Here is a 24,095-nt window from a genome sequence, read left to right as displayed (position 1 = left end):
ATGCCCCAGGGTCCCATGCCCCAGGGCCCCATGCCCCAGGGTCCCATGTCCCAGGGTCCCATGCCCCAGGGTCCCAGGGCCCCATGCCCCAGGGCCCCATGCCCTATGACCCTCCTTCTCGGCCAGGAAAAAAAACATACATTAAGACATTTACACAGCTTTGTAAACAGAAAAGAGCCATTTCGCTGTAAAGTGGTGGGAACAGCCCTGTTTGAGACACTGAAATGAAGAGTCCATCGTTTAGCCCTCGTCTGACCTCTGCGGTCACAACACTGACCTTTGAACCGGACTTAGATCGTATGTGGTCTTATGCTAGTTCTAATACTTTCACTAAAAACAAATGGTGTATGAAAGAGTGTGTCGTGAGAAGCTCTGGCAGACTCACCGCGGCCCACCACCAGGCGTGGGGCATGGACGTGAAGTTTGTGTTGGACACGTCATGCTCCACCGTGTAGACCATGGCTGAGAACATGAAGATGCCCATGGCGATGAAGAGCAGGAGACAGCCCACCTGCACAGACCATGAGCATCATCTGCATCATCTGAGCTTCATCTGAACTTCATCCGAGCTTCATCCGAGCATCATCCGAGCATCATCCGAGCATCATCCGAGCTTCATCCGAGCTTCATCCGAGCTTCATCCGAGCTTCATCCGAGCTTCATCCGAGCTTCATCCGAGCTTCATCCGAGCTTCATCCGAGCATCATCCGAGCTTCATCCGAGCTTCATCCGAGCTTCATCCGAGCATCATCCGAGCTTCATCCGAGCTTCATCCGAGCTTCATCCGAGCTTCATCCGAGCTTCATCCGAGCTTCATCCGAGCTTCATCCGGACGGGTTCTGTCTGTGCTCTGGGAGGAGATCCATGAAGATTGTGATTGAACCTGAGGAGCTGCTCGCATATTTGTTTTTTAAAGCTGGGGTACCTGAGTTAACTTGTAAATTTGTACATTTTGTGTTTCCCCCAAAAAACCTTTTTTTGTTTATAGCCGGACTTTGTGACAAATGAGGCCACAATAGGTCAAAGTAGCTCTGATTGTCTCCATCTTGGTTTAAATACCTTCAAGAAAGTTCCTCCTTTTGCTTTTCAGGTACTCCAGCTTTCTCCTCATGTGCTCTGCTTTTAGGGACCATCTCAAAATGGGTTGAAGCTGAAAAAATTTAATATTTTTCGTCTTGGGGGGTTGAACCTACATTTTGTCTTTTTGTTGCTTTGAAGCTTCAATACATCGTTGTGGCAGTCATTGTTTTGAAATGCTAAAAAACTCTCAGCATTAGGCCAACATTAGTGCGGGTGCGGAGCACGGGGAGTGCGTACGGGAGAGCACGACGCGCCATGTTCGCCCGTGCGGCAGAGCACAGCGCGCCATGTTCGCTTGACAGATCACAGCGCGTCATGGCCCGTGTGGGGATCACGGTGCTCAGTGGCCTGTGCGAGGGAGCACCCGCCCCGCTCCCCGCACTGGCCCCTGCGCGCCGTGGACCATGTGGATTGAGTCAACAAACATGCAGTGACATTATTTGGAGAATTCATAACTTCTACTGATAAACTTACCAAAGGATGTTCAGAGATGTTCACTAGAGGTGAGCAGGTCTATCAAGCTACTATCGTTTAATCAACGCGTTAAATTTGATGTGAAGCCAGTCTTAAGTCTTTTGAGGGGGGGAGGGGCCAGAGAGAGAGACGAAAAATATTAAGGCTTTTCAGCTTCAACCCATTTTGAGAAGATCATTTACTGTATGTACGTCGACCTGCTGGTAGCACTGGTTCTGGGTCAAAGATCCAGACCTGCTGGTCGCACTGGTTCTGGGTCAAAGATCTAGACCTGCTGGTCGCACTGGTTCTGGGTCAAAGATCCAGTCTTACGGACGTGCTGGTAGCACTGGTTCTGGGTCAAAGATCCAGTCTTACGGACCTGCTGGTAGCACTGGTTCTGGGTCAAAGATCCAGTCTTACGGACCTGCTGGTAGCACTGGTTCTGGGTCAAAGATCCAGTCTTACGGACCTGCTGGTAGCACTGGTTCTGGGTCAAAGATCCAGTCTTACGGACCTGCTGGTAGCACTGGCGCAGAGTGAAGCCGAATGCCCTCAGCCCAGTGGAGTGTCTTGCCAACTTCAGGATCCTGAAAATCCTCATGAGCCGCATGATCCGCAGCACCTGTCCCACCTGCAGGGGGCGACAGGGAGAAGATCACAGAACATCTCCAGAGGTGGTAAAGAAGCCAACTATTGTACTCGGGTAACATGTCTATATGACATTACTCAAGTAAGAGTAAAGACTACAACACAATACTACTACTACTAATACTACTATAATAAAACATTTGTTTTAAACAGCGTTTTTCTAAGGACACAAAGACATTATAGAGAAAGCCACGAGGACAAACAGGACAAACTGAACACGTTCAGAGGGAAACAGCATTAGTGGGGATTTTAAGTGTTTAGAAAAAGGTGAGATTTGAGCAGGTTTTTTGAAAGTGAGACGAGTTCAGAGAGTGAGGGCCGCGACGGTGAAGGCTCGGGCCCCCAAGGTCTTTTGACAGTGTTAGTGAGAAGGTTTGAGTCTTAAATTATTCATAATCTTGAGAGAAGAACGCAGACTTGAGGAGAATCTTATGAGATTTAAAATATCATGATCCTCCAAGCGAAAAGACGCCAAGAGTTGTGCGCTAACAATAGAACTATGTCAGGTTTATAAGTATTTCTCATGAACAATAGAACCATGTCAGGTTTATAAGTATTTCTCATGAACAATAGAACCATGTCAGGTTTATAAGTATTTCTCATGAACAATAGAACCATGTCAGGTTTATAAGTATTTCTCATGAACAATAGAACCATGTCAGGTTTATAAGTATTTCTCATGAACAATAGAACCATGTCAGGTTTATAAGTATTTCTCATGAACAATAGAACCATGTCAGGGTTATAAGTATTTCTCATGAACAATAGAACTATGTCAGGGTTATAAGTATTTCTCATGAACAATAGAACCATGTCAGGTTTATAAGTATTTCTCATGAACAATAGAACTATGTCAGGGTTATAAGTATTTCTCATGAACAATAGAACTATGTCAGGGTTATAAGTATTTCTCATGAACAATAGAACTATGTCAGGGTTATAAGTATTTCTCATGAACAATAGAACTATGTCAGGTTTATAAGTATTTCTCATGAACAATAGAACTATGTCAGGGTTATAAGTATTTCTCATGAACAATAGAACCATGTCAGGTTTATAAGTATTTCTCATGAACAACAATAGAACGTTAAATGGTTCTGGTTGGTTTTAATTCCTCACCTTCCCGACACGTCCCACTGTCTCGATGTCCTCAGAGTCCAGATGGATGTCCTCGTACTCAAAGCGCTCTAGCACCATCTGCAGGTAGTGTGGCAGGATGGCGATCAGGTCCACGGTGTTGAGCATGCTCCGTACAAAGCCGTTGAGGTTTGGTGTAGAAACCAGGCGCAGCACATACTCCAGAGTAAAGAACGTGATGCACAGGGTTTCCACGCTCTCGCCGTAAAACCTGCCGTTCAGCCGGCCCGATGCAGTCTGGGGGACAGAGGACAGAAGCAGTCGTCTCTCATTCCAACGCCGTCATAATGTCCAAAGGAATATTATGGACATGGAAAACATTTTTTCCGGTTATGGCGCAGACAATAGTTGCACTTTTATGCCCTGCTGCTGATATTTGCCTTTAAAATGTCCTTTTCAACCACAAACCAAGAGCAAGACGTTGTAAGAGATGAATCAACCTGGAAGAGGCAAAGGAGCTGACGATTCGTCAACTAAACAATTAAAACTGAAGGACTTTAACCACGACTTCCCCACAAGCTACGACAGAGGCGGGGCCGCCTGCCACCACACAGCCGAGTCCAGTCTCCCGGGGCCCGCACGGGACATACATTTACAACAGTTGGCCCTTCTGTTGCGTGAAATGAAATGTGACATGAAGCCGCTGAGACGAACGACGGGCAAGAATAGAAGCCAAAATACTGGAGCTGAGAGCGGGAGGAGGAGGCGGCCTCACACGCATCACTGAGGAGGAGGAGCTTATCTCAGACTGTGTGGACAAGTTACAGGAGCTGAAAGCAGAGAACAAGAGTATGAAAAAAATTCTGGATTTGGAGTCCAGGTCCCGCAGAAATAATCTCAGACTAGTGGAGATCCAAGAAGGCGAGGATTCCAACAGACGGACAGTTTATTTATCGGAATTATACGATCATTCTGCTTATGTCTGTCGCCTCCATCACTGTAGAAAGAGCACATTACGGTCCAGCATAAAAGACACTCTGAAGACATACGACTACAGCAGGGGCCGATAATGTAACACTTCACAAAGAGCACCTGGGCCAACCATGAGCAGCAGCTGATGAACCATGAGGCCTGATAATGATAGTGTGAAGGACTTAGCTCCGCCCCCTCAGCGCCGCCCCCTGCACCGTCATGAACTGGGCCGACTGCACGATGTCAGGGAATGAGCTCTGCTGCGCCCACGGTAACCTGCTGCGCCCTCGGTAACGTCATAAGGCGCTGGTACAACTAGCAGCCCGGTGTAAACGCTCCTCTTTTTTCTCACACTTATTGTGCTTTATCTGCTATATTTTTTAATTATTTAGTAAATATTTTTTCTATTTTACTGTACGATAGGGACACGCGCTGGAATCGTTTTTAATTCAACTGTTTTGACTTTTTTCGGCTGGATTTGAGTATTTTTCATTGTGTTGTTGTGAGCCCAGCCCCCCCCGGTGCCCTCCGGCCACCGCTAAAGTACGGTGTGTCGTCGGTACACGTTTATATACACGTTTATATGAAAGAGGAACTTCACGAACGATCAGGACACGCACTGGAATCTTTTTTAATTCAACTGTTTTTGACTTTATTCGGCTGGATTGAGTGTTTTCGTTGTGTCGTGGCGCTGTGTCTTGGCTCTGAGTCCCCCGGCTCCGGCCCCGCCCCCCGGCTCCGGCCCCGCCCCCCGGCTCCTGCCCCGCCCCCCGGCCGGCGCCGTACCGTGTTTACACAAAGGAGGAACTCATGAAACTGCGGAGAACAGTCGTCTTACCCGGAGATCGTCACGTTATCCCGGCGAACATCCTAAGGAAAACGCAGAGAAGCAGACGGGCTGGACGTAAACTCCGAGAGAAGAGAGGAGGAAACAGGAAGTCGGTTCCCGCCGTAGTCATGGGTAACGTGAGGTCCCTTCAAAATAAAATGACGGAAATAGCGAGCCTCATGCGATCCCAGAGGATTTATAGGGACAGCAGCGTCTTGATTTTCACAGAGACCTGGTCAACAGCAGAAATGCCAGACTCTATTGTAGGTTTGGACAATTTTCATCTGCTGCGGGCGGACAGAACGAGAGAATCTGGGAAGAAAAGAGGTGGAGGTCTGGCGGTGTATGTGAACACGAGCTGGTCCAAACCCGAACACTGCACAGTGAAGGAGCAGCTATGTAACAGGGATATTGAACTATTGGCTATTGGCATGAGGCCATATTATCTGCCCCGGGAGTTCTCACATGTGATTTTGATCGCGGTCTATGTGGCCCCGTCTGCCAATGCTGAAGATGCTTGTGAAGCACTGCTCTCCTGCACTTGTAGGCTGCAAATACAGCACCCACAGGCTCTCTTCCTCGTCTCTGGTGACTTCACGCTTCTCCCTCTTCTGTTCTACCAACATACACCCAGTATGTCACCTGCCCCACCAGAGAGAATAGAACATTGGACTTGTTTTTTGCCATCACCAAAGAGGCTTATTCTTCTTCTCCCCTCCCTCCAGGGGCTCGGACCACAACCTTGTACATCTGAGGCCTGTGTATGAACCCATCGTGCGCAGGCAGCCTGTGGTGTCCCGTGAGGTAAGGATGTGGTCTGCTGAGAGCGAGGAGGCTCTGAGGGTCTGCTTCAGCACCACTGTCTGGACTGAGCTTTATGACCCACATGGGGAGGACATCAACACCATCACAGAGTGCATCACGGACTACATCAACTTCTGTTTTGAGAACACTGTTCCCTCCCGGACGGTGTTTTCCAAACAACAAGCCGTGGATTAACCGTGAACTGAAGGCTCTGCTGAAGGAGAAGAAGAGAGCCTTCAGGTCAGGGAACAAGGAGGAGCTGAGGACTGTGCAGAAGGAGCTGAGGAGGAAGATCAGGCAGGCTGAGGCCGGCTACAAGAGGAGGATGGAGGAGCAGCTGCAGCAAAAGAACATTCAGGGAGTGTGGAGGAGCCTGAAAACCATCTTGGGCTTCAAAATCCCCCCTGCCCAGACAGAGGGGGATCTACAGTGGGTGAATGATTTAAATGCTCACTTCTTGAGATTTGATCGGTCACCCGCCCCTCCCCCTGCACAGCTGCATGCTCCCTCTTCCACAGCTGGACAATGCCCTGCATCTGTTCCTCTTCGCTTCACTGCCCCGGACCTTCAGCTCCCCACTTCGCCTGGACTCACCCGTCCCCCCAGCACACAGTCCCCCTGCCAACCACTGACTGTCACAGCAGCACAGGTGAGGAGTGAGCTGAAGAGGATTAAAGTGAGGAAGGCAGCAGGACCTGAGGCATCAGCTCCAGGCTCCTTCAGTCCTGCGCAGATTAACTCTGTGGAGTTGTGGAGCATGTCTTCAACATGAGCCTGAAGCTGAGGGTGGTACCACAGGTCTGGAAGACCTCCTGTCTGGTACCTGTGCCTAAGACACCGCGCGCCAAGGACTTCAACAGCTTCAGGCCGGTGGCTCTCACGTCCCACCTGATTAAGACACTGGAGCTGGTCCTGGACCACCTCTGCTCCACCGTGAGCTCAGCCATGGACCCGCTGCAGTTTGCAGACCGGCCTGGCATCGGAGTGGAGGACGCCGTCATCTCCCTGCTGCACCGCTCTCTCTCTCACCTGGAAAAGCCTGGCAGCTCTGTTAGGATCCTGTTCTTCGATCTCTCCAGCGCCTTCAACACCATCAGCTCCTGAGGGACAAGCTGGAGACGGCTGGTGTGGAGTACGACCTGCAGAGTGGATCCTGGACTACCTCACGGACCGACCCCAGTTTGTGAGAGCCCGGGACTGTGTGTCTGACACTCGGACCTGCAGTGTGGGGGCCCCAGGGCACTGTCCTCGCGCCCTTTCTCTTCACCCTTTACACTGCAGACTTCAGACATGACACGGACAGCTGTGTCCTGCAGAAGTTCTCTGATGACTCTGCCATCATCGGACTCATCTCGGACGACGATGATGCGGAGTACAGAGGACTGGCGCAGGACTTTGTGGACTGGTGTCAGCGGACCCACCTCCTCATCAACGCGGGGAAGACCAAGGAGATGGTGGTGGATTTCCGCAGACGCCACCCCACTGCCCCCTCACCAGTGAACATCCAGGGACGGGACATTGAGAGAGTGACTCATACAAGTACCTGGGTGTTCATCTGAACCACAAACTGGACTGGACTCATAACACAGACGCACTGTACAGGAAGAGCCAGAGTCGGCTCTACCTTCTGTGGAGACTCAGGTCTTTTGGAGTGACAGGGCCACTCCTGACAGGGCCACTCCTGACAGGGCCACTCCTGAAGACCTTCTCTGACTCTGTGGTGGCATCAGCTCCTGTAGGTGTGGCCTGCTGGAGCAGCAGCATCACAGAGAGGGAGAGGAAGAGACTGGACAAAGTCATCAAGAAGTCCAGCTCCGTCCTGGGCTGTGCTCTGGACTCGGTGCAGGAGGTGGGGGACAGAAGAGTCCTGGCTAGATTCACATCTATGCTGGACCATGAGTGTCGCCCCCTGCAGGACACTCTCTCCGCTCTGGAGAGCAGCTTCAGTGAGAGACTGATCCACCCTCGCTGTGTGAAGGAAAGGTTTCGTAGGTCTTTCCTTCCTGCTGCTGTCAGACTTTATAACAAATATGTGCTGTGTGCCGTCGTGACACTTATTCATGTGCAATTACTGTCGTAATCACATGCAATGGTATTTATGTATTTATTTATTTGTCTATGGGAGTTTTTGTTTATAGGAGATCTTCTACTGAAAGTGTTTTACAGACTTCCTATAAGTGATCTGTTCTTCTGGATCTACCTCTTTATCTTCCTGCGTTGCAACAATGAAATTTCCCCATGTGGGACAATAAAGGATTATCTTATCTTATCTTATCTTAACCTGCTGCGCCCACTGTAACCTGCTGCGCCCACGGTAACCTGCTGCGCCCACGGTAACCAACCTGCTGCGCCCACGGTAACCAATCTGCTGCGCCCACGGTAACCAGCTGCGCCCACTGTAACCTGCTGCGCCCACGGTAACCAACCTGCTGCGCCCATGGTAACTTGCTGCGCCCACGGTAACCAGCTGCGCCCACGGTAACCAGCTGCGCCCACGGTAACCTGCTGCGCCCACGGTAACCTGCTGCGCCCACGGTAACCAGCTGCGCCCACGGTAACCACGGTAACCTTTAACCTCCGTGGGCTGAATACGGCCCGAGAGCTCACGGAGTTCTCAGATACGGCATGTTCGTCCTTGTTCACAGCTCGTTTCACAATTGTCCAGCCCAAAGCGCAATTCCATGTTGTACGTTGCTAGGACGATGCTCGGACGATGCTCATTCTCATTCATCAAAGAGTGAAACTATTATAGATTTTTTAATTAAAATGATATCAAACATTAGCATTTGAATTGTTTGACTTGAAGGGCTGATAACCTCTGAAACTCAAAGGTTTATAGAGATATGGACCATAAACCAGGTCGTAATGGGACGGTTAAACTCACGACACAGATGTGGACAGACCTGGAAGTGCAGGTCCTCCACTGTGTTGAGCGTCATGGCAACCAGCGAGACCAGCACAAACATGGAGGAGGCCACTGCCATCACTTTGGCCGGCACCGAGGAAAATGGCTTCTCCATCAGGTTCCACGCGGCTCGTCGACTCCGCCCCCAGAACATGTGACAGAACAAGGCCTCGTTCTCTTCTACTGCCACCTACAGGACAGAATCACAATGTCAGGGTCATGTCAGGGTCATGTCAGGGTATTGTCACGGGCATGTCAGGGTCATGCCAGGGTCATGTCAGGGTCATGTCAGGGTCATGTCAGGGTCATGGTCATGTCAGGGTCATGTCAGGGTCAATGTCAGGGTCAATGTCATGGTCAATGTCATGGTCAGGGTCATGTCAGGGTCATGTCAGGGTCATGGTCATGGTCATGTCAGGGTCATGTCAGGGTCATGTCAGGGTCATGTCAGGGTCGTGTCAGGGTCAATGTCATGGTCATGGTCATGTCAGGGTCATGTCAGGGTCATGTCAGGGTCATGGTCATGTCAGGGTCATGGTTAATGTAATGGTCAATGTCATGGTCAATGTCATGGTCATGTCATGGTCATGTCAGGGTCATGTCAGGGTCATGGTCATGTCAGGGTCATGGTCATGACAGGTTCATGTCAGGGTCATGTCAGGGTCATGTCATGGTCATGGTCATCGTCAGGGTCATGGTCAGGGTCATGTCAGGGTCATGTCAGGGTCATGGGCATGTCAGGGTCATGGGCATGTCAGGGTCATGGTCATTGTCAGGGTCATTGTCAGGGTCATGTCAGGGTCATGTCAGGGTCATGTCAGGGTCAATGTCAGGGTCAATGTCATGGTCAATGTCATGGTCAGGGTCATGTCAGGGTCATGTCAGGGTCATGGTCATGTCAGGGTCATGTCAGGGTCATGTCAGGGTCGTGTCAGGGTCAATGTCATGGTCATGGTCATGTCAGGGTCATGTCAGGGTCATGTCAGGGTCATGGTCATGTCAGGGTCATGGTTAATGTCATGGTCAATGTCATGGTCATGTCATGGTCATGTCATGGTCATGTCAGGGTCATGTCAGGGTCATGGTCATGTCAGGGTCATGGTCATGACAGGTTCATGTCAGGGTCATGTCAGGGTCATGTCATCGTCAGGGTCATGGTCAGGGTCATGGTCAGGGTCATGTCAGGGTCATGTCAGGGTCATGGGCATGTCAGGGTCATGGGCATGTCAGGGTCATGGTCATTGTCAGGGTCATTTTCAGGGTCAATGTCATTGTCAGGGTCATGTCAGGGTCATGTCAGGGTCATGTCAGGGTCATGTCAGGGTCATGTCAGGGTCATGTCAGGGTCATGGTCATGTCAGGGTCATGGTCAATGTCATGGTCATGGTCATGTCAGGGTCATGTCAGGGTCAATGTCATGGTCATGTCAGGGTCATGTCAGGGTCATGGTCATGTCAGGGTCATTGTCAGGGTCATGTCAGGGTCACGGTCATGTCAGGGTCATTGTCAGGGTCAGGGTCAGGGTCATTGTCAGGGTCATTGTCAGGGTCATGGTCAGGGTCATGGTCAGGGTCATGGTCAGGGTCATGGTCATGTCAGGGTCATGGTCAATGTCATGGTCATGTCAGGGTCATGTCAGGGTCATGTCAGGGTCATGGTCATGTCAGGGTCATGGTCATGTCAGGGTCATGTCAGGGTCAGGGTCAGGGTCAGGGTCGTGTCAGGGTCATGGTCAGGGTCATGTCAGGGTCATTGTCAGGGTCATGGTCAGGGTCATTGTCAGGGTCATGTCAGGGTCATTGTCAGGGTCATGTCAGGGTCATTGTCAGGGTCATGGTCAGGGTCATGGTCATGTCAGGGTCATGTCAGGGTCATGGTCATGTCAGGGTCATGTCATGGTCATGGTCATGTCAGGGTCATGTCAGGGTCAGGGTCATGTCATGGTCATGTCAGGGTCATGTCAGGGTCATGGTCAGGGTCATGGTCATGTCAGGGTCATGTCAGGGTCATGGTCATGGTCATGTCAGGGTCATGTCAGGGTCATGTCAGGGTCATGGTCAGGGTCATGGTCATGTCAGGGTCATGTCAGGGTCATGTCAGGGTCATGGTCATGTCAGGGTCATGGTCAGGGTCAGGGTCATGTCAGGGTCATGTCAGGATCATGTCAGGGTCATGTCAGGGTCATGGTCATGTCAGGGTCATGTCAGGGTCATGTCAGGGTCATGTCAGGGTCATGGTCATGTCAGGGTCATGGTCAATGTCATGGTCATGGTCATGTCAGGGTCATGTCAGGGTCAATGTCATGGTCATGTCAGGGTCATGTCAGGGTCATGGTCATGTCAGGGTCATTGTCAGGGTCATGTCAGGGTCACGGTCATGTCAGGGTCATTGTCAGGGTCAGGGTCAGGGTCATTGTCAGGGTCATTGTCAGGGTCATGGTCAGGGTCATGGTCAGGGTCATGGTCATGTCAGGGTCATGGTCAATGTCATGGTCATGTCAGGGTCATGTCAGGGTCATGTCAGGGTCATGGTCATGTCAGGGTCATGGTCATGTCAGGGTCATGTCAGGGTCAGGGTCAGGGTCAGGGTCGTGTCAGGGTCATGGTCAGGGTCATGTCAGGGTCATTGTCAGGGTCATGGTCAGGGTCATTGTCAGGGTCATGTCAGGGTCATTGTCAGGGTCATGTCAGGGTCATTGTCAGGGTCATGGTCAGGGTCATGGTCATGTCAGGGTCATGTCAGGGTCATGGTCATGTCAGGGTCATGTCATGGTCATGGTCATGTCAGGGTCATGTCAGGGTCAGGGTCATGTCATGGTCATGTCAGGGTCATGTCAGGGTCATGGTCAGGGTCATGGTCATGTCAGGGTCATGTCAGGGTCATGGTCAGGGTCATGGTCATGTCAGGGTCATGTCAGGGTCATGTCAGGGTCATGGTCAGGGTCATGGTCATGTCAGGGTCATGGTCAGGGTCAGGGTCATGTCAGGGTCATGTCAGGGTCATGTCAGGGTCATGTCAGGGTCATGTCAGGGTCATGTCAGGGTCATGGTCATGTCAGGGTCATGGTCAGGGTCAGGGTCAAGCTTCGATTCTTTTCATTTGTACAGAAGATTGTGAAAAGCGCTGAGCGGGTTCACTTCTCGTCCTTCGTGAGGTTAGAATCATGCTCCAGGTTTGAGCTGCTGGAGAAGCTCAGTCTTGAGGCTTCATTCTCTTCTGGTCTTTTTAATTCCCTTAAGCTCTTGAGGACTCCCCATGATTTACCTCCAGCAGCTTTAGTTTTTCATGGCAGATCTTTTATCTTTTTTACCAAGGCATCGGCTATAACGTGACCTCTCAAAACTGCTTTAGCGACAGAGGACGGGTGGAGACGTTTCACCAGTGTCATTTGACATTTTTCCCTTAAACAAAGGGTCGTTAAGCCGGCTGAACCTCCAAAGTGTGTTTTTTTTTGTCTTTCCTCCAAGTCAACGGTCACTTATGTCAACGGTCACCTAAGTCAACAGTCACTTATGTCAACGGTCACCTAAGTCAACAGTCACTTAAGTCAACAGTCACTTAAGTCAACAGTCACTTAAGTCAGCGGTCACTTAAGTCAACGGTCACTTAAGTCAACGGTCACTTAAGTCAGCGGTCACCTAAGTCAGCGGTCACCTAAGTCAGCGGTCACTTAAGTCAGCGGTCACCTAAGTCAGCGGTCACTTAAGTCAGCGGTCACCTAAGTCAACGGTCACTTAAGTCAACAGTCACTTAAGTCAACAGTCACTTAAGTCAATAGTCACTTAGGTCAACGGTCACTTAAGTCAACAGTCACTTAAGTCAACAGTCACTTAAGTCAATAGTCACTTAAGTCAATAGTCACTTAAGTCAGCGGTCAATAAGTCAGCGGTCACTTAAATCAGCGGCCACCTAAGTCAGCGGTCACCTAAGTCAACGGTCACCTAAGTCAACGGTCACTTAAGTCAGCGGTCACTTAAATCAGCGGTCACCTAAGTCAGCGGTCACCTAAGTCAGCGGTCACCTAAGTCAGCGGTCACTTAAGTCAACGGTCACTTAAGTCAGCGGTCACTTAAGTCAGCGGTCACCTAAGTCAGCGGTCACCCAAGTCAACGGTCACTTAAGTCAGCGGTCACCTAAGTCAGCGGTCACCTAAGTCAACGGTCACCTAAGTCAGCGGTCACCTAAGTCAACGGTCACTTAAGTCAGCGGTCACCTAAGTCAGCGGTCACCTAAGTCAGCGGTCACCTAAGTCAGCGGTCACCTAAGTCAACGGTCACTTAAGTCAGCGGTCACTTAAGTCAGCGGTCACCTAAGTCAGCGGTCACCTAAGTCAGCGGTCACCTAAGTCAACGGTCACTTAAGTCAGCGGTCACTTAAGTCAGCGGTCACTTAAATCAACGGTCACTTAAGTCAGCGGTCACTTAAGTCAGCGGTCACCCAAGTCAACAGTCACCCAAGTCAACGGTCACTTAAGTCAGCGGTCACTTAAGTCAGCGGTCACTTAAGTCAGCGGTCACCTAAGTCAGCGGTCACCTAAGTCAACGGTCACTTAAGTCAGCGGTCACTTAAGTCAGCGGTCACCTAAGTCAGCGGTCACCCAAGTCAACGGTCACTTAAGTCAGCGGTCACTTAAGTCAGCGGTCACTTAAGTCAACGGTCACTTAAGTCAGCGGTCACCTAAGTCAGCGGTCACCTAAGTCAGCGGTCACTTAAGTCAGCGGTCACTTAAGTCAGCGGTCACCTAAGTCAGCGGTCACTTAAGTCAGCGGTCACCTAAGTCAGCGGTCACCTAAGTCAACGGTCACTTAAGTCAGCGGTCACCTAAGTCAGCGGTCACCTAAGTCAACGGTCACTTAAGTCAGCGGTCACTTAAGTCAGCGGTCACCTAAGTCAGCGGTCACTTAAGTCAGCGGTCACTTAAGTCAGCGGTCACTTAAGTCAGCGGTCACCTAAGTCAGCGGTCACCTAAGTCAATGGTCACTTAAGTCAGCGGTCACTTAAGTCAGCGGTCACTTAAGTCAGCGGTCACCTAAGTCAGCGGTCACCCAAGTCAACGGTCACTTAAGTCAGCGGTCACTTAAGTCAACGGTCACTTAAGTAAGCGGTCACTTAAGTCAGCGGTCACCTAAGTCAGCGGTCACCCAAGTCAACGGTCACTTAAGTCAGCGGTCACTTAAGTCAGCGGTCACTTAAGTCAGCGGTCACCTAAGTCAGCGGTCACCTAAGTCAACGGTCACTTAAGTCAGTGGTCACTTAAGTCAGCGGTCACTTAAGTCAGCGGTCACCTTAGTCAGCGGTCACTTAAGTCAGCGGTCACCTAAGTCAGCGGTCACCTAAGTCAGCGGTCACCTAAGTCAACGGTCACTTAAGTCAGCGGTCACTTAAGTCAGTGGTCACCTAAGTCAGCGGTCACTTAAGTCAGCGGTCACTTAAGTCAGCGGTCACCTAAGTCAGCGGTCACCTAAGTCAGCGGTCACCTAAGTCAGCGGTCACCTAAGTCACTTAAGTCCTGGAGTAGGTTGTATGTGGAAGGGGAGAACTGGGGTTCATCATCGAATATTCATCATTCATTTGTGGGATTTGCCATTTCTTGTTCCTCTCGTTCCTCTTGAGATTTATGTGTCTAATGGAGGTTGAACCTAAGGTAGGGTTCCCTCAGAGTGGTTTGTCAGGTTTATCAGTGTAGAAGGTCGCCCCCTGTCGCCCCCTGTTGCCCCCTGTCACCCCCTGTCGCCCCCTGTCGCCCCCTGTCGCAGACACATTCAGCAGAGTCAAAACCTTTCCATTCATATTTCCTTTACCCAGCCTCTTAGTTCAAAAGCTGTTGGTTCTATTCTTTCTTGTGTTTGTCTCTGGACGATGAACATGACCCAAAACATGACCCAGAACATGACTCAGAACATGACCCAGAACATGACCCAGAACATGACCCAGAACATGACCCAGGACATGACCCAGAACATGACTCAGAACATGACTCAGAACATGACCCAGAACATGACCCAGAACATGACCCAGAACATGACCCAGAACATGACCCAGAACATGACCCAGAACATCCGGTCTCACTGACCACTGACCACATGATGTCATTTAATATGAGGGTCATCTGTGGGGTCGGCCCTGTGGGGTCGGCCCTGTGGGGTCGGCCCTGTGGGGTCCGCCCTGTGGGGTCCGCCCTGTGGGGTCGGGTCGGCCCTGTGGGGTCCGCCCTGTGGGGTCCGCCCTGTGGGGTCGGGTCCGCCCTGTGGGGTCCGCCCTGTGGGGTCGGGTCGGCCCTGTGGGGTCCGCCCTGTCGGGTCCGCCCTGTGGGGTCGGGTCGGCCCTGTGGGGTCCGCCCTATGGGGTCGGCCCTGTGGGGTCGGGTCGGCCCTGTGGGGTCCGCCCTATGGGGTTGGCCCTGTGGGGTCCGCCCTGTGGGGTCGGGTCGGCCCTGTGGGGTCGGCCCTGTGGGGTCGGCCCTGTGGAGTCCGCCCTGTGGGGTCGGGTCCGCCCTGTGGGGTCCGCCCTATGGGATCGGCCCTGTGGGGTCGGGTCGGCCCTGTGGGGTCCGCCCTATGGGGTCGGCCCTGTGGGGTCGGGTCGGCCCTGTGGGGTCCGCCCTATGGGGTCGGCCCTGTGGGGTCGGCCCTGTGGGGTCCGCCCTATGGGGTCGGCCCTGTGGGGTCCGCCCTGTGGGGTCGGGTCGGCCCTGTGGGGTCCGCCCTATGGGGTCCGCCCTGTGGGGTCCGCCCTGTGGGGTCGGGTCGGCCCTGTGGGGTCCGCCCTGTGGGGTCCGCCCTGTGGGGTCGGGTCGGCCCTGTGGGGTCCGCCCTATGGGGTCCGCCCTGTGGGGTCCGCCCTGTGGGGTCGGGTCGGCCCTGTGGGGTCGGCCCTGTGGGGTCCGCCCTGTGGGATCGGGTCGGCCCTGTGGGGTCCGCCCTGTGGGGCACCAGTGAGTCTGCATCATGGAGGAGCTTGTCTGTGTCAGAGGTGTTACTCTCTGGCTCCTGCAAATATGGGCAGAGGGGCCCCGAAGTGCAGAGGGGCCACAGAGTTGTGGTACTCAGCCGACAAAGTTTAATATTATATTTCTAAGTATTTTAAAAAATATTTGTTTGTAATAAAATAAACGACATATTTGTCGTGTAGAATCTTATTGGAACATTTCAGTCACAATTTAATGAACAAATCTCAAATCGGTCCAAATGTGGGCCAAGAAAAGGCTTAATGCAGCGTGACATCTGTCTGCGGCTCACGACCAGACAGGGACAAACCAGACAGGGACAAACCAGACAGGGACAAACCAGACAGGGACAAACCAGACAGGGACAAAAGCCTCTAAATATAGTGCAGATCATACAGCATTTGTTTTACTTCAGTCTTCTCTCAAATGTGGACTGTAGGTTGAAGGACACGCGAGTGCGTCCTCAGCTCGTCCATCACTGACCTGGTCCAGAGGACACTGATCTGGTCCAGAGGACACTGATCTGGTCCAGAGGACACTGACCTCGTCCAGCAGCAGCCTCTGGATGCGCAGCTGCTCGCTCAGCTCGTCTTGTCGTTCCTCAAATGAAATGCGGCAGCAGCGTCTCGTGTTACGGACACGAACGCCCCAATAGTTCACCTCCTCCAGGAAGCTCCGGGGACACAACTCGTCTTTGATCCACAGGACGCCTGTCCTACAGGGGACAAGAACACAGCATCTATGTCCTACAGGGGACAAGAACACAACATCTATGTCCTACAGGGGACAAGAACACAACATCTATGTCCTACAGGGGACAAGAACACAGCATCTATGTCCTACAGGGGACAAGAACACAGCATCTATGTCCTACAGGGGACAAGAACACAGCATCTATGTCCTACAGGGGACAAGAACACAGCATCTATGTCCTACAGGGGACAAGAACACAACATCTATGTCCTACAGGGGACAAGAACACAACATCTATGTCCTACAGGGGACAAGAACACAGCATCTATGTCCTACAGGGGACAAGAACACAGCATCTATGTCCTACAGGGGACAAGAACACAGCATCTATGTCCTACAGGGGACAAGAACACAACATCTATGTCCTACAGGGGACAAGAACACAGCATCTATGTCCTACAGGGGACAAGAACACAGCATCTATGTCCTACAGGGGACAAGAACACAGCATCTATGTCCTACAGGGGACAAGAACACAGCATCTATGTCCTACAGGGGACAAGAACACAACATCTATGTCCTACAGGGGACAAGAACACAGCATCTATGTCCTACAGGGGACAAGAACACAACATCTATGTCCTACAGGGGACAAGAACACAGCATCTATGTCCTACAGGGGACAAGAACACAGCATCTATGTCCTACAGGGGACAAGAACACAGCATCTATGTCCTACAGGGGACAAGAACACAGCATGTCCTACAGGGGACAAGAACACAACATGTCCTACAGGGGACAAGAACACAACTTGTCCTACAGGGGACAAGAACACAGCATCTATGTCCTACAGGGGACAAGAACACAGCATCTATGTCCTACAGGGGACAAGAACACAACATGTCCTACAAGGGACAAGAACACATGTCCTACAGGGGACAAGAACACAACTTGTCCTACAGGGGACAAGAACACAGCATCTATGTCCTACAGGGAACAAGAACACAGCATCTATGTCCTACAGGGGACAAGAACACAACATGTGCTACAGGGGACAAGAACACAGCATGTCCTACAGGGGACAAGAACACAACATGTGCTACAGGGGACAAGAACACAGCATGTCCTACAGGGGACAAGAACACAACATGTGCTACAGGGGACAAGAACACAACATGTCCTACAGGGGACAAGAACACATGTCCTACAGGGGACAAGAACACAACATCTATGGCCTAAAGGGGACAAGAAGAGGTCTATGTCCTCCAGCGGTCCATGTGAGTGCAGCTCTCACCTGTAGAAGGTGAAGATGTGGTGGAACACTGAGGGGTCTCGGTCGAAGAAGAACTCTTTGCTGTGGACGATGTAGTCGTCGCACAGGTCAAGCCTGAGGCTGTGGTCAGAGCTCGTGGCCAAGCGTCCAATGCGGCTCTTTGGGTATCGAGCAGCCAGTTGGTATGGCAACCGGTAAACCTGAAGACCAGAGGAACGAGGAGAGCATGTAAATGACACTTCCGCTCCGATCTGCTACGACACTTCCGCGACGACACTTCCGCGACGACACTTCCGCTACGACACTTCCGCTACGACACTTCCGCTACGACACTTCCGCTACGAAACTTCCGCTACGACACTTCCGCTACAAGACACTTCCGCTACAAGACACTTCCGCGACGACACTTCCGCGACGACACTTCCGCTACGACACTTCCGCTACAAGACACTTCCGCTACAAGACACTTCCGCGACGACACTTCCGCGACGACACTTCCGCTACGACACTTCCGCTACGACACTTCCGCTACGACACTTCCGCTACGACACTTCCGCTACAAGACACTTCCGCTACGACACTTCCGCTACGACATTTCCGCTACGACACTTCCGCTACGACACTTCGACACTTCCGCTACGATCCGCTACGACACTTCCGCGACGACACTTTCAAAGACGACACTTCCGCTACGACACTTCCGCTACGACACCTCCGCTACGACACTTCCGCTACAAGACACTTCTGCTACGACACTTCCGCGACGACACTTCCGCGACGACACTTCCGCGACGACGCTTCCGCGACGACGCTTCCGCGACGACGCTTCCGCGACGACGCTTCCGCTACGAAGCTTCCGCTACGACACTTCCGCTACGACACTTCCGCTACGACACTTCCGCTACGACACTTCCGCTACGACACTTCCGCTACGACACTTCCGCTACGACACTTCGACACTTCCGCTACGACACTTCCGCTACGACACTTCCGCTACAAGACACTTCCGCTACGACACTTCCGCTACGACACTTCCGCTACGACACTTCAGCTACGACACTTCCACACTTCAGTTACGACACTTCCGCTACAAGACACTTCCGCTACAAGACACTTCCGCTACGACACTTCCGCTACGACACTTCCGCTACGACACTTCCGCTATGACACTTCCGCTACGACACTTTCGCTACGACACTTCCGCTGCAACACTTCGACACTTCCGCTATGACACTTCCGCTGCGACACTTCGACACTTCCGCTACGACACTTCGACACTTCCGCTACGACACTTCCGCTACGACACTTCCGCTACGACACTTCCGCTACGACACTTCCGCTACGACACTTCCGCTACGACACTTCCGCTACGACACTTCCGCTACGACACTTCCGCTACGACACTTCCGCTACGACACTTCCGCTACGACACTTCCGCTACAAGACACTTCCGCTACGACACTTCCGCGACGACACTTCCGCGACGACACTTCCGCTACGACACTTCCGCTACGACACTTCCGCTACGACACTTCCGCTACGACACTTCCGCTACGACACTTCCGCTACGACACTTCCGCTACGACACTTCCGCTACGACACTTCCGCTACGACACTTCCGCTACGACACTTCCGCTACGACACTTCGACACTTCCGCTACGATCCGCTACGACACTTCCGCGACGACACTTTCAAAGACGACACTTCCGCTACGACACTTCCGCTACGACACTTCCGCTACAAGACACTTCCGCTACAAGACACTTCCGCTACAAGACACTTCCGCTACGACACTTCCGCGACGACACTTCCGCGACGACACTTCCGCTACGACACTTCCGCTACGACACTTCCGCTACGACACTTCCGCTACACTTCCGCTACGACACTTCTGCGACGACACTTCCAAGACGACACTTCCGCTACGACACTTCGTCACTTCCGCTACGACACTTCCGCTACGACACTTCCGCTACGACACTTCCGCTACGACACTTCCGCTACGACACTTCCGCTACGACACTTCCGCTACGACACGTCCGCTACAAGACACTTCCGCTACAAGACACTTCCGCTACAAGACACTTCCGCTACGACACTTCCGCTACGACACTTCCGCTACGACACTTCCGCTACGACACTTCAACACTTCAGCTACGACACTTCGGCTACGACACTTCCGCTACGACACTTCCGCTACGACACTTTCGCTACGACACTTTCGCTACGACACTTCCGCTGCAACACTTCGACACTTCCGCTATGACACTTCCGCTGCGACACTTCGACACTTCCGCTACAAGACACTTCCGCTACAAGACACTTCCGCTACAAGACACTTCCGCTACGACACTTCCGCGACGACACTTCCGCGACGACACTTCCGCGACGACACTTCCGCTACGACACTTCCGCTACGACACTTCCGCTACGACACTTCCGCTACGACACTTCCGCTACGACACTTCCGCTACGACACTTCCGCTACGACACTTCCGCTACACTTCCGCTACGACACTTCCGCTACGACACTTCTGCTACGATCCGCTACGACACTTCTGCGACGACACTTCCAAGACGACACTTCCGCTACGACACTTCCAAGACGACACTTCCGCTACGACACTTCGTCACTTCCGCTACGACACTTCCGCTACGACACTTCCGCTACGACACTTCCGCTACGACACTTCCGCTACGACACTTCCGCTACGACACTTCCGCTACAAGACACTTCCGCTACAAGACACTTCCGCTACAAGACACTTCCGCTACGACACTTCCGCTACGACACTTCCGCTACGACACTTCCGCTACGACACTTCCGCTACGACACTTCCGCTACGACACTTCCGCTACGACACTTTCGCTACGACACTTCCGCTGCGACACTTCGACACTTCCGCTACGACACTTCGACACTTCCGCTACGACACTTCCGCTACGACACTTCCGCTACTACACTTCCGCTACGACACTTCCGCTACGACACTTCCGCTACGACACTTCCGCTACGACACTTCCGCTACGACACTTCCGCTACGACACTTCGACACTCCGCTACGATCCGCTACGATCCGCTACGACACTTCCGCGACGACACTTTCAAAGACGACACTTCAGCTACGACACTTCCGCTACGACACTTCCGCTACGACACTTCCGCTACGACACTTCCGCTACGACACTTCCGCTACAAGACACTTCCGCTACAAGACACTTCCGCTACAAGACACTTCCGCTACGACACTTCCGCGACGACACTTCCGCTACGACACTTCCGCTACGACACTTCCGCTACGACACTTCCGCTACGACACTTCCGCTACGACACTTCCGCTACGACACTTCCGCTACGACACTTCCGCTACGACACATCCGCTACGACACTTCCGCTACGACACTTCCGCTACAAGACACTTCCGCTACGACACTTCCGCGACGACACTTCCGCTACGACACTTCCGCTACGACACTTCCGCTACGACACTTCCGCTACGACACTTCCGCTACGACACTTCCGCTACGACACTTCCGCTACGACACTTCCGCTACGACACATCCGCTACGACACTTCCGCTACGACACTTCCGCTACGACACTTCCGCTACAAGACACTTCCGCTACAAGACACTTCCGCTACAAGACACTTCGACACTTCCGCTACGATACGCTACGACACTTCCGCGACGACACTTCCGCGACGACACTTCCGCGACGACACTTTCAAAGACGACACTTCCGCTACGACACTTCCGCTACGACACTTCCGCTACGACACTTCCACTACGACACTTCCGCTACAAGACACTTCCGCTACAAGACACTTCCGCTACAAAACACTTCCGCTACAAGACACTTCCGCTGCGACGACACTTCCGCGACGACACTTCCGCGACGACACTTCCGCGACGACACTTCCGCGACGACACTTCCGCGACGACACTTCCGCTACGACACTTCCGCTACGACACTTCCGCTACGACACTTCCGCTACGACACTTCCGCTACGACACTTCCGCTACGACACTTCCGCTACGACACTTCCGCTACGACACTTCCGCGACGACACTTCCGCTACGACACTTCCGCTACGACACTTCAGCTACGACACTTCAGCTACGACACTTCAGCTACGACACTTCAGCTACGACACTTCAACACTTCAGCTACGACACTTCCGCTACGACACTTCCGCTACGACACTTCCGCTAGGACACTTTCGCTACGACACTTCCGCTGCAACACTTCGACACTTCCGCTATGACACTTCCGCTGCGACACTTCGACACTTCCGCTACGACACTTCGATACTTCCGCTACGACACTTCCGCTACGACACTTCCGCTACGACACTTCCGCTACGACACTTCCGCTACGACACTTCCGCTACAAGACACTTCCGCTACGACACTTCCGCGACGACACTTCCGCGACGACACTTCCGCGACGACACTTCCGCGACGACACTTCCGCGACGACACTTCCGCGACGACACTTCCGCTACGACACTTCCGCTACGACACTTCCGCTACGACACTTCCGCTACGACACTTCCGCTACGACACTTCCGCTACGACACTTCCGCTACGACACTTCCGCGACGACACTTCCGCGACGACACTTCCGCGACGACACTTCCGCGACGACACTTCCGCTACGACACTTCCGCTACGACACTTCCGCTACGACACTTCCGCTACGACACTTCCGCTACAAGACACTTCCGCTACGACACTTCCGCTACGACACTTCCGCTACGACACTTCCGCTACGACACTTCCGCTACGACACTTCCGCTACAAGACACTTCCGCTACGACACTTCCGCTACGACACTTCCGCTACGACACTTCCTCTACGACACTTCGACACTTCCGCTACGATCCGCTACGATCCGCTACGACACTTCCGCGACGACACTTTCAAAGACGACACTTCAGCTACGACACTTCCGCTACGACACTTCCGCTACGACACTTCCGCTACGACACTTCCGCTACGACACTTCCGCTACAAGACACTTCCGCTACAAGACACTTCCGCTACAAGACACTTCCGCTACGACACTTCCGCTACGACACTTCCGCTACGACACTTCCGCTACGACACTTCCGCTACGACACTTCCGCTACGACACTTCCGCTACGACACTTCAGCTACGACACTTCAGCTACGAAACTTCCGCTACGACACTTCCGCTACGACACTTCCGCTACGACACTTCCGCTACGACACTTTCGCTACGACACTTCCGCTGCAACACTTCGACACTTCCGCTATGAAACTTCCGCTGCGACACTTCGGCACTTCCGCTACGACACTTCCGCTACGACACTTCCGCTACGACACTTCCGCTACGACACTTCCGCTACGACTCTTCCGCTACGACACTTCCGCTACAAGACACTTCCGCTACGACACTTCCGCTACGACACTTCCGCTACGACACTTCCGCTACGACATTTCGACACTTCCGCTACGATCCGCTACGACACTTCCGCGACGACACTTTCAAAGACGACACTTCCGCTACAACACTTACGCTACGACACTTACGCTACGACACTTCCGCTACGACACTTCCGCTACGACACTTCGACACTTCCGCTACGATCCGCTACGACACTTCTGCGACGACACTTCTGCGACGACACTTCCGCTACGACACTTCCGCTACAAGACACTTCCGCTATAAGACACTTCCGCTACAAGACACTTCCGCTACAAGACACTTCTGCTACAAGACACTTCCGCTACGACACTTCCGCTACGACACTTCCGCTACGACACTTCCGCTACGACACTTCCGCTACGACACTTCAGCTACGACACTTCAACACTTCAGCTACGACACTTCCGCTACGACACTTCCGCTACGACACTTCCGCTACGACACTTCCGCTACGACACTTTCGCTACGACACTTTCGCTACGACACTTCGACACTTCCGCTATGACACTTCCGCTGCGACACTTCGACACTTCCGCTACGACGCTTCGACACTTCCGCTACGACACTTCCGCTACGACACTTCCGCTACGACACTTCCGCTACGACACTTCCGCTACGACACTTCCGCTACGACACTTCCGCTACGACATTTCGACACTTCCGCTACGATCCGCTACGACACTTCCGCGACGACACTTTCAAAGACGACACTTCCGCTACAACACTTACGCTACGACACTTCCGCTACGACACTTCCGCTACGACACTTCCGCTACGACACTTCCGCTACAAGACACTTCCGCTACGACACTTCCGCAACGACACTTCCGCGACGACACTTCCGCGACGACACTTCCGCTACGACACTTCCGCTACGACACTTCCGCTACGACACTTCCGCTACGACACTTCGACACTTCCGCTACAATCCGCTACGACACTTCTGCGACGACACTT

At 52.6% G+C, this 24,095-nt stretch overlaps 1 protein-coding gene across 1 annotated transcript in view; it reads right to left on the bottom strand.

The window, feature by feature from the left end:
* The window catches only part of LOC140368051 (potassium voltage-gated channel subfamily V member 2-like), a 42,612-nt gene that overhangs the window by 11,909 nt on the left and 6,608 nt on the right, over positions 1 to 24,095 (bottom strand). The window contains exons 2-7 of the mRNA XM_072454913.1: positions 17,705 to 17,883; positions 16,261 to 16,432; positions 8,770 to 8,961; positions 3,304 to 3,558; positions 2,051 to 2,167; positions 386 to 511 (exon numbers count right to left, since the gene is read on the bottom strand). Coding sequence (XP_072311014.1) covers positions 386 to 511; positions 2,051 to 2,167; positions 3,304 to 3,558; positions 8,770 to 8,961; positions 16,261 to 16,432; positions 17,705 to 17,883 — 1,041 coding nt within the window. The remainder of the gene's footprint in view (positions 1 to 385; positions 512 to 2,050; positions 2,168 to 3,303; positions 3,559 to 8,769; positions 8,962 to 16,260; positions 16,433 to 17,704; positions 17,884 to 24,095) is intronic.

The sequence above is a fragment of the Eucyclogobius newberryi genome, unplaced genomic scaffold (assembly GCF_026437365.1).
Source record: "Eucyclogobius newberryi isolate DKJ021-1_F unplaced genomic scaffold, fEucNew1.0.hap1 SCAF_2, whole genome shotgun sequence".
Lineage (NCBI taxonomy): Eukaryota > Metazoa > Chordata > Actinopteri > Gobiiformes > Gobiidae > Eucyclogobius > Eucyclogobius newberryi.
The sequence above is the reverse complement of the archived record's forward strand: the minus strand, read 5'-3'. Positions and strand labels throughout refer to the sequence as shown.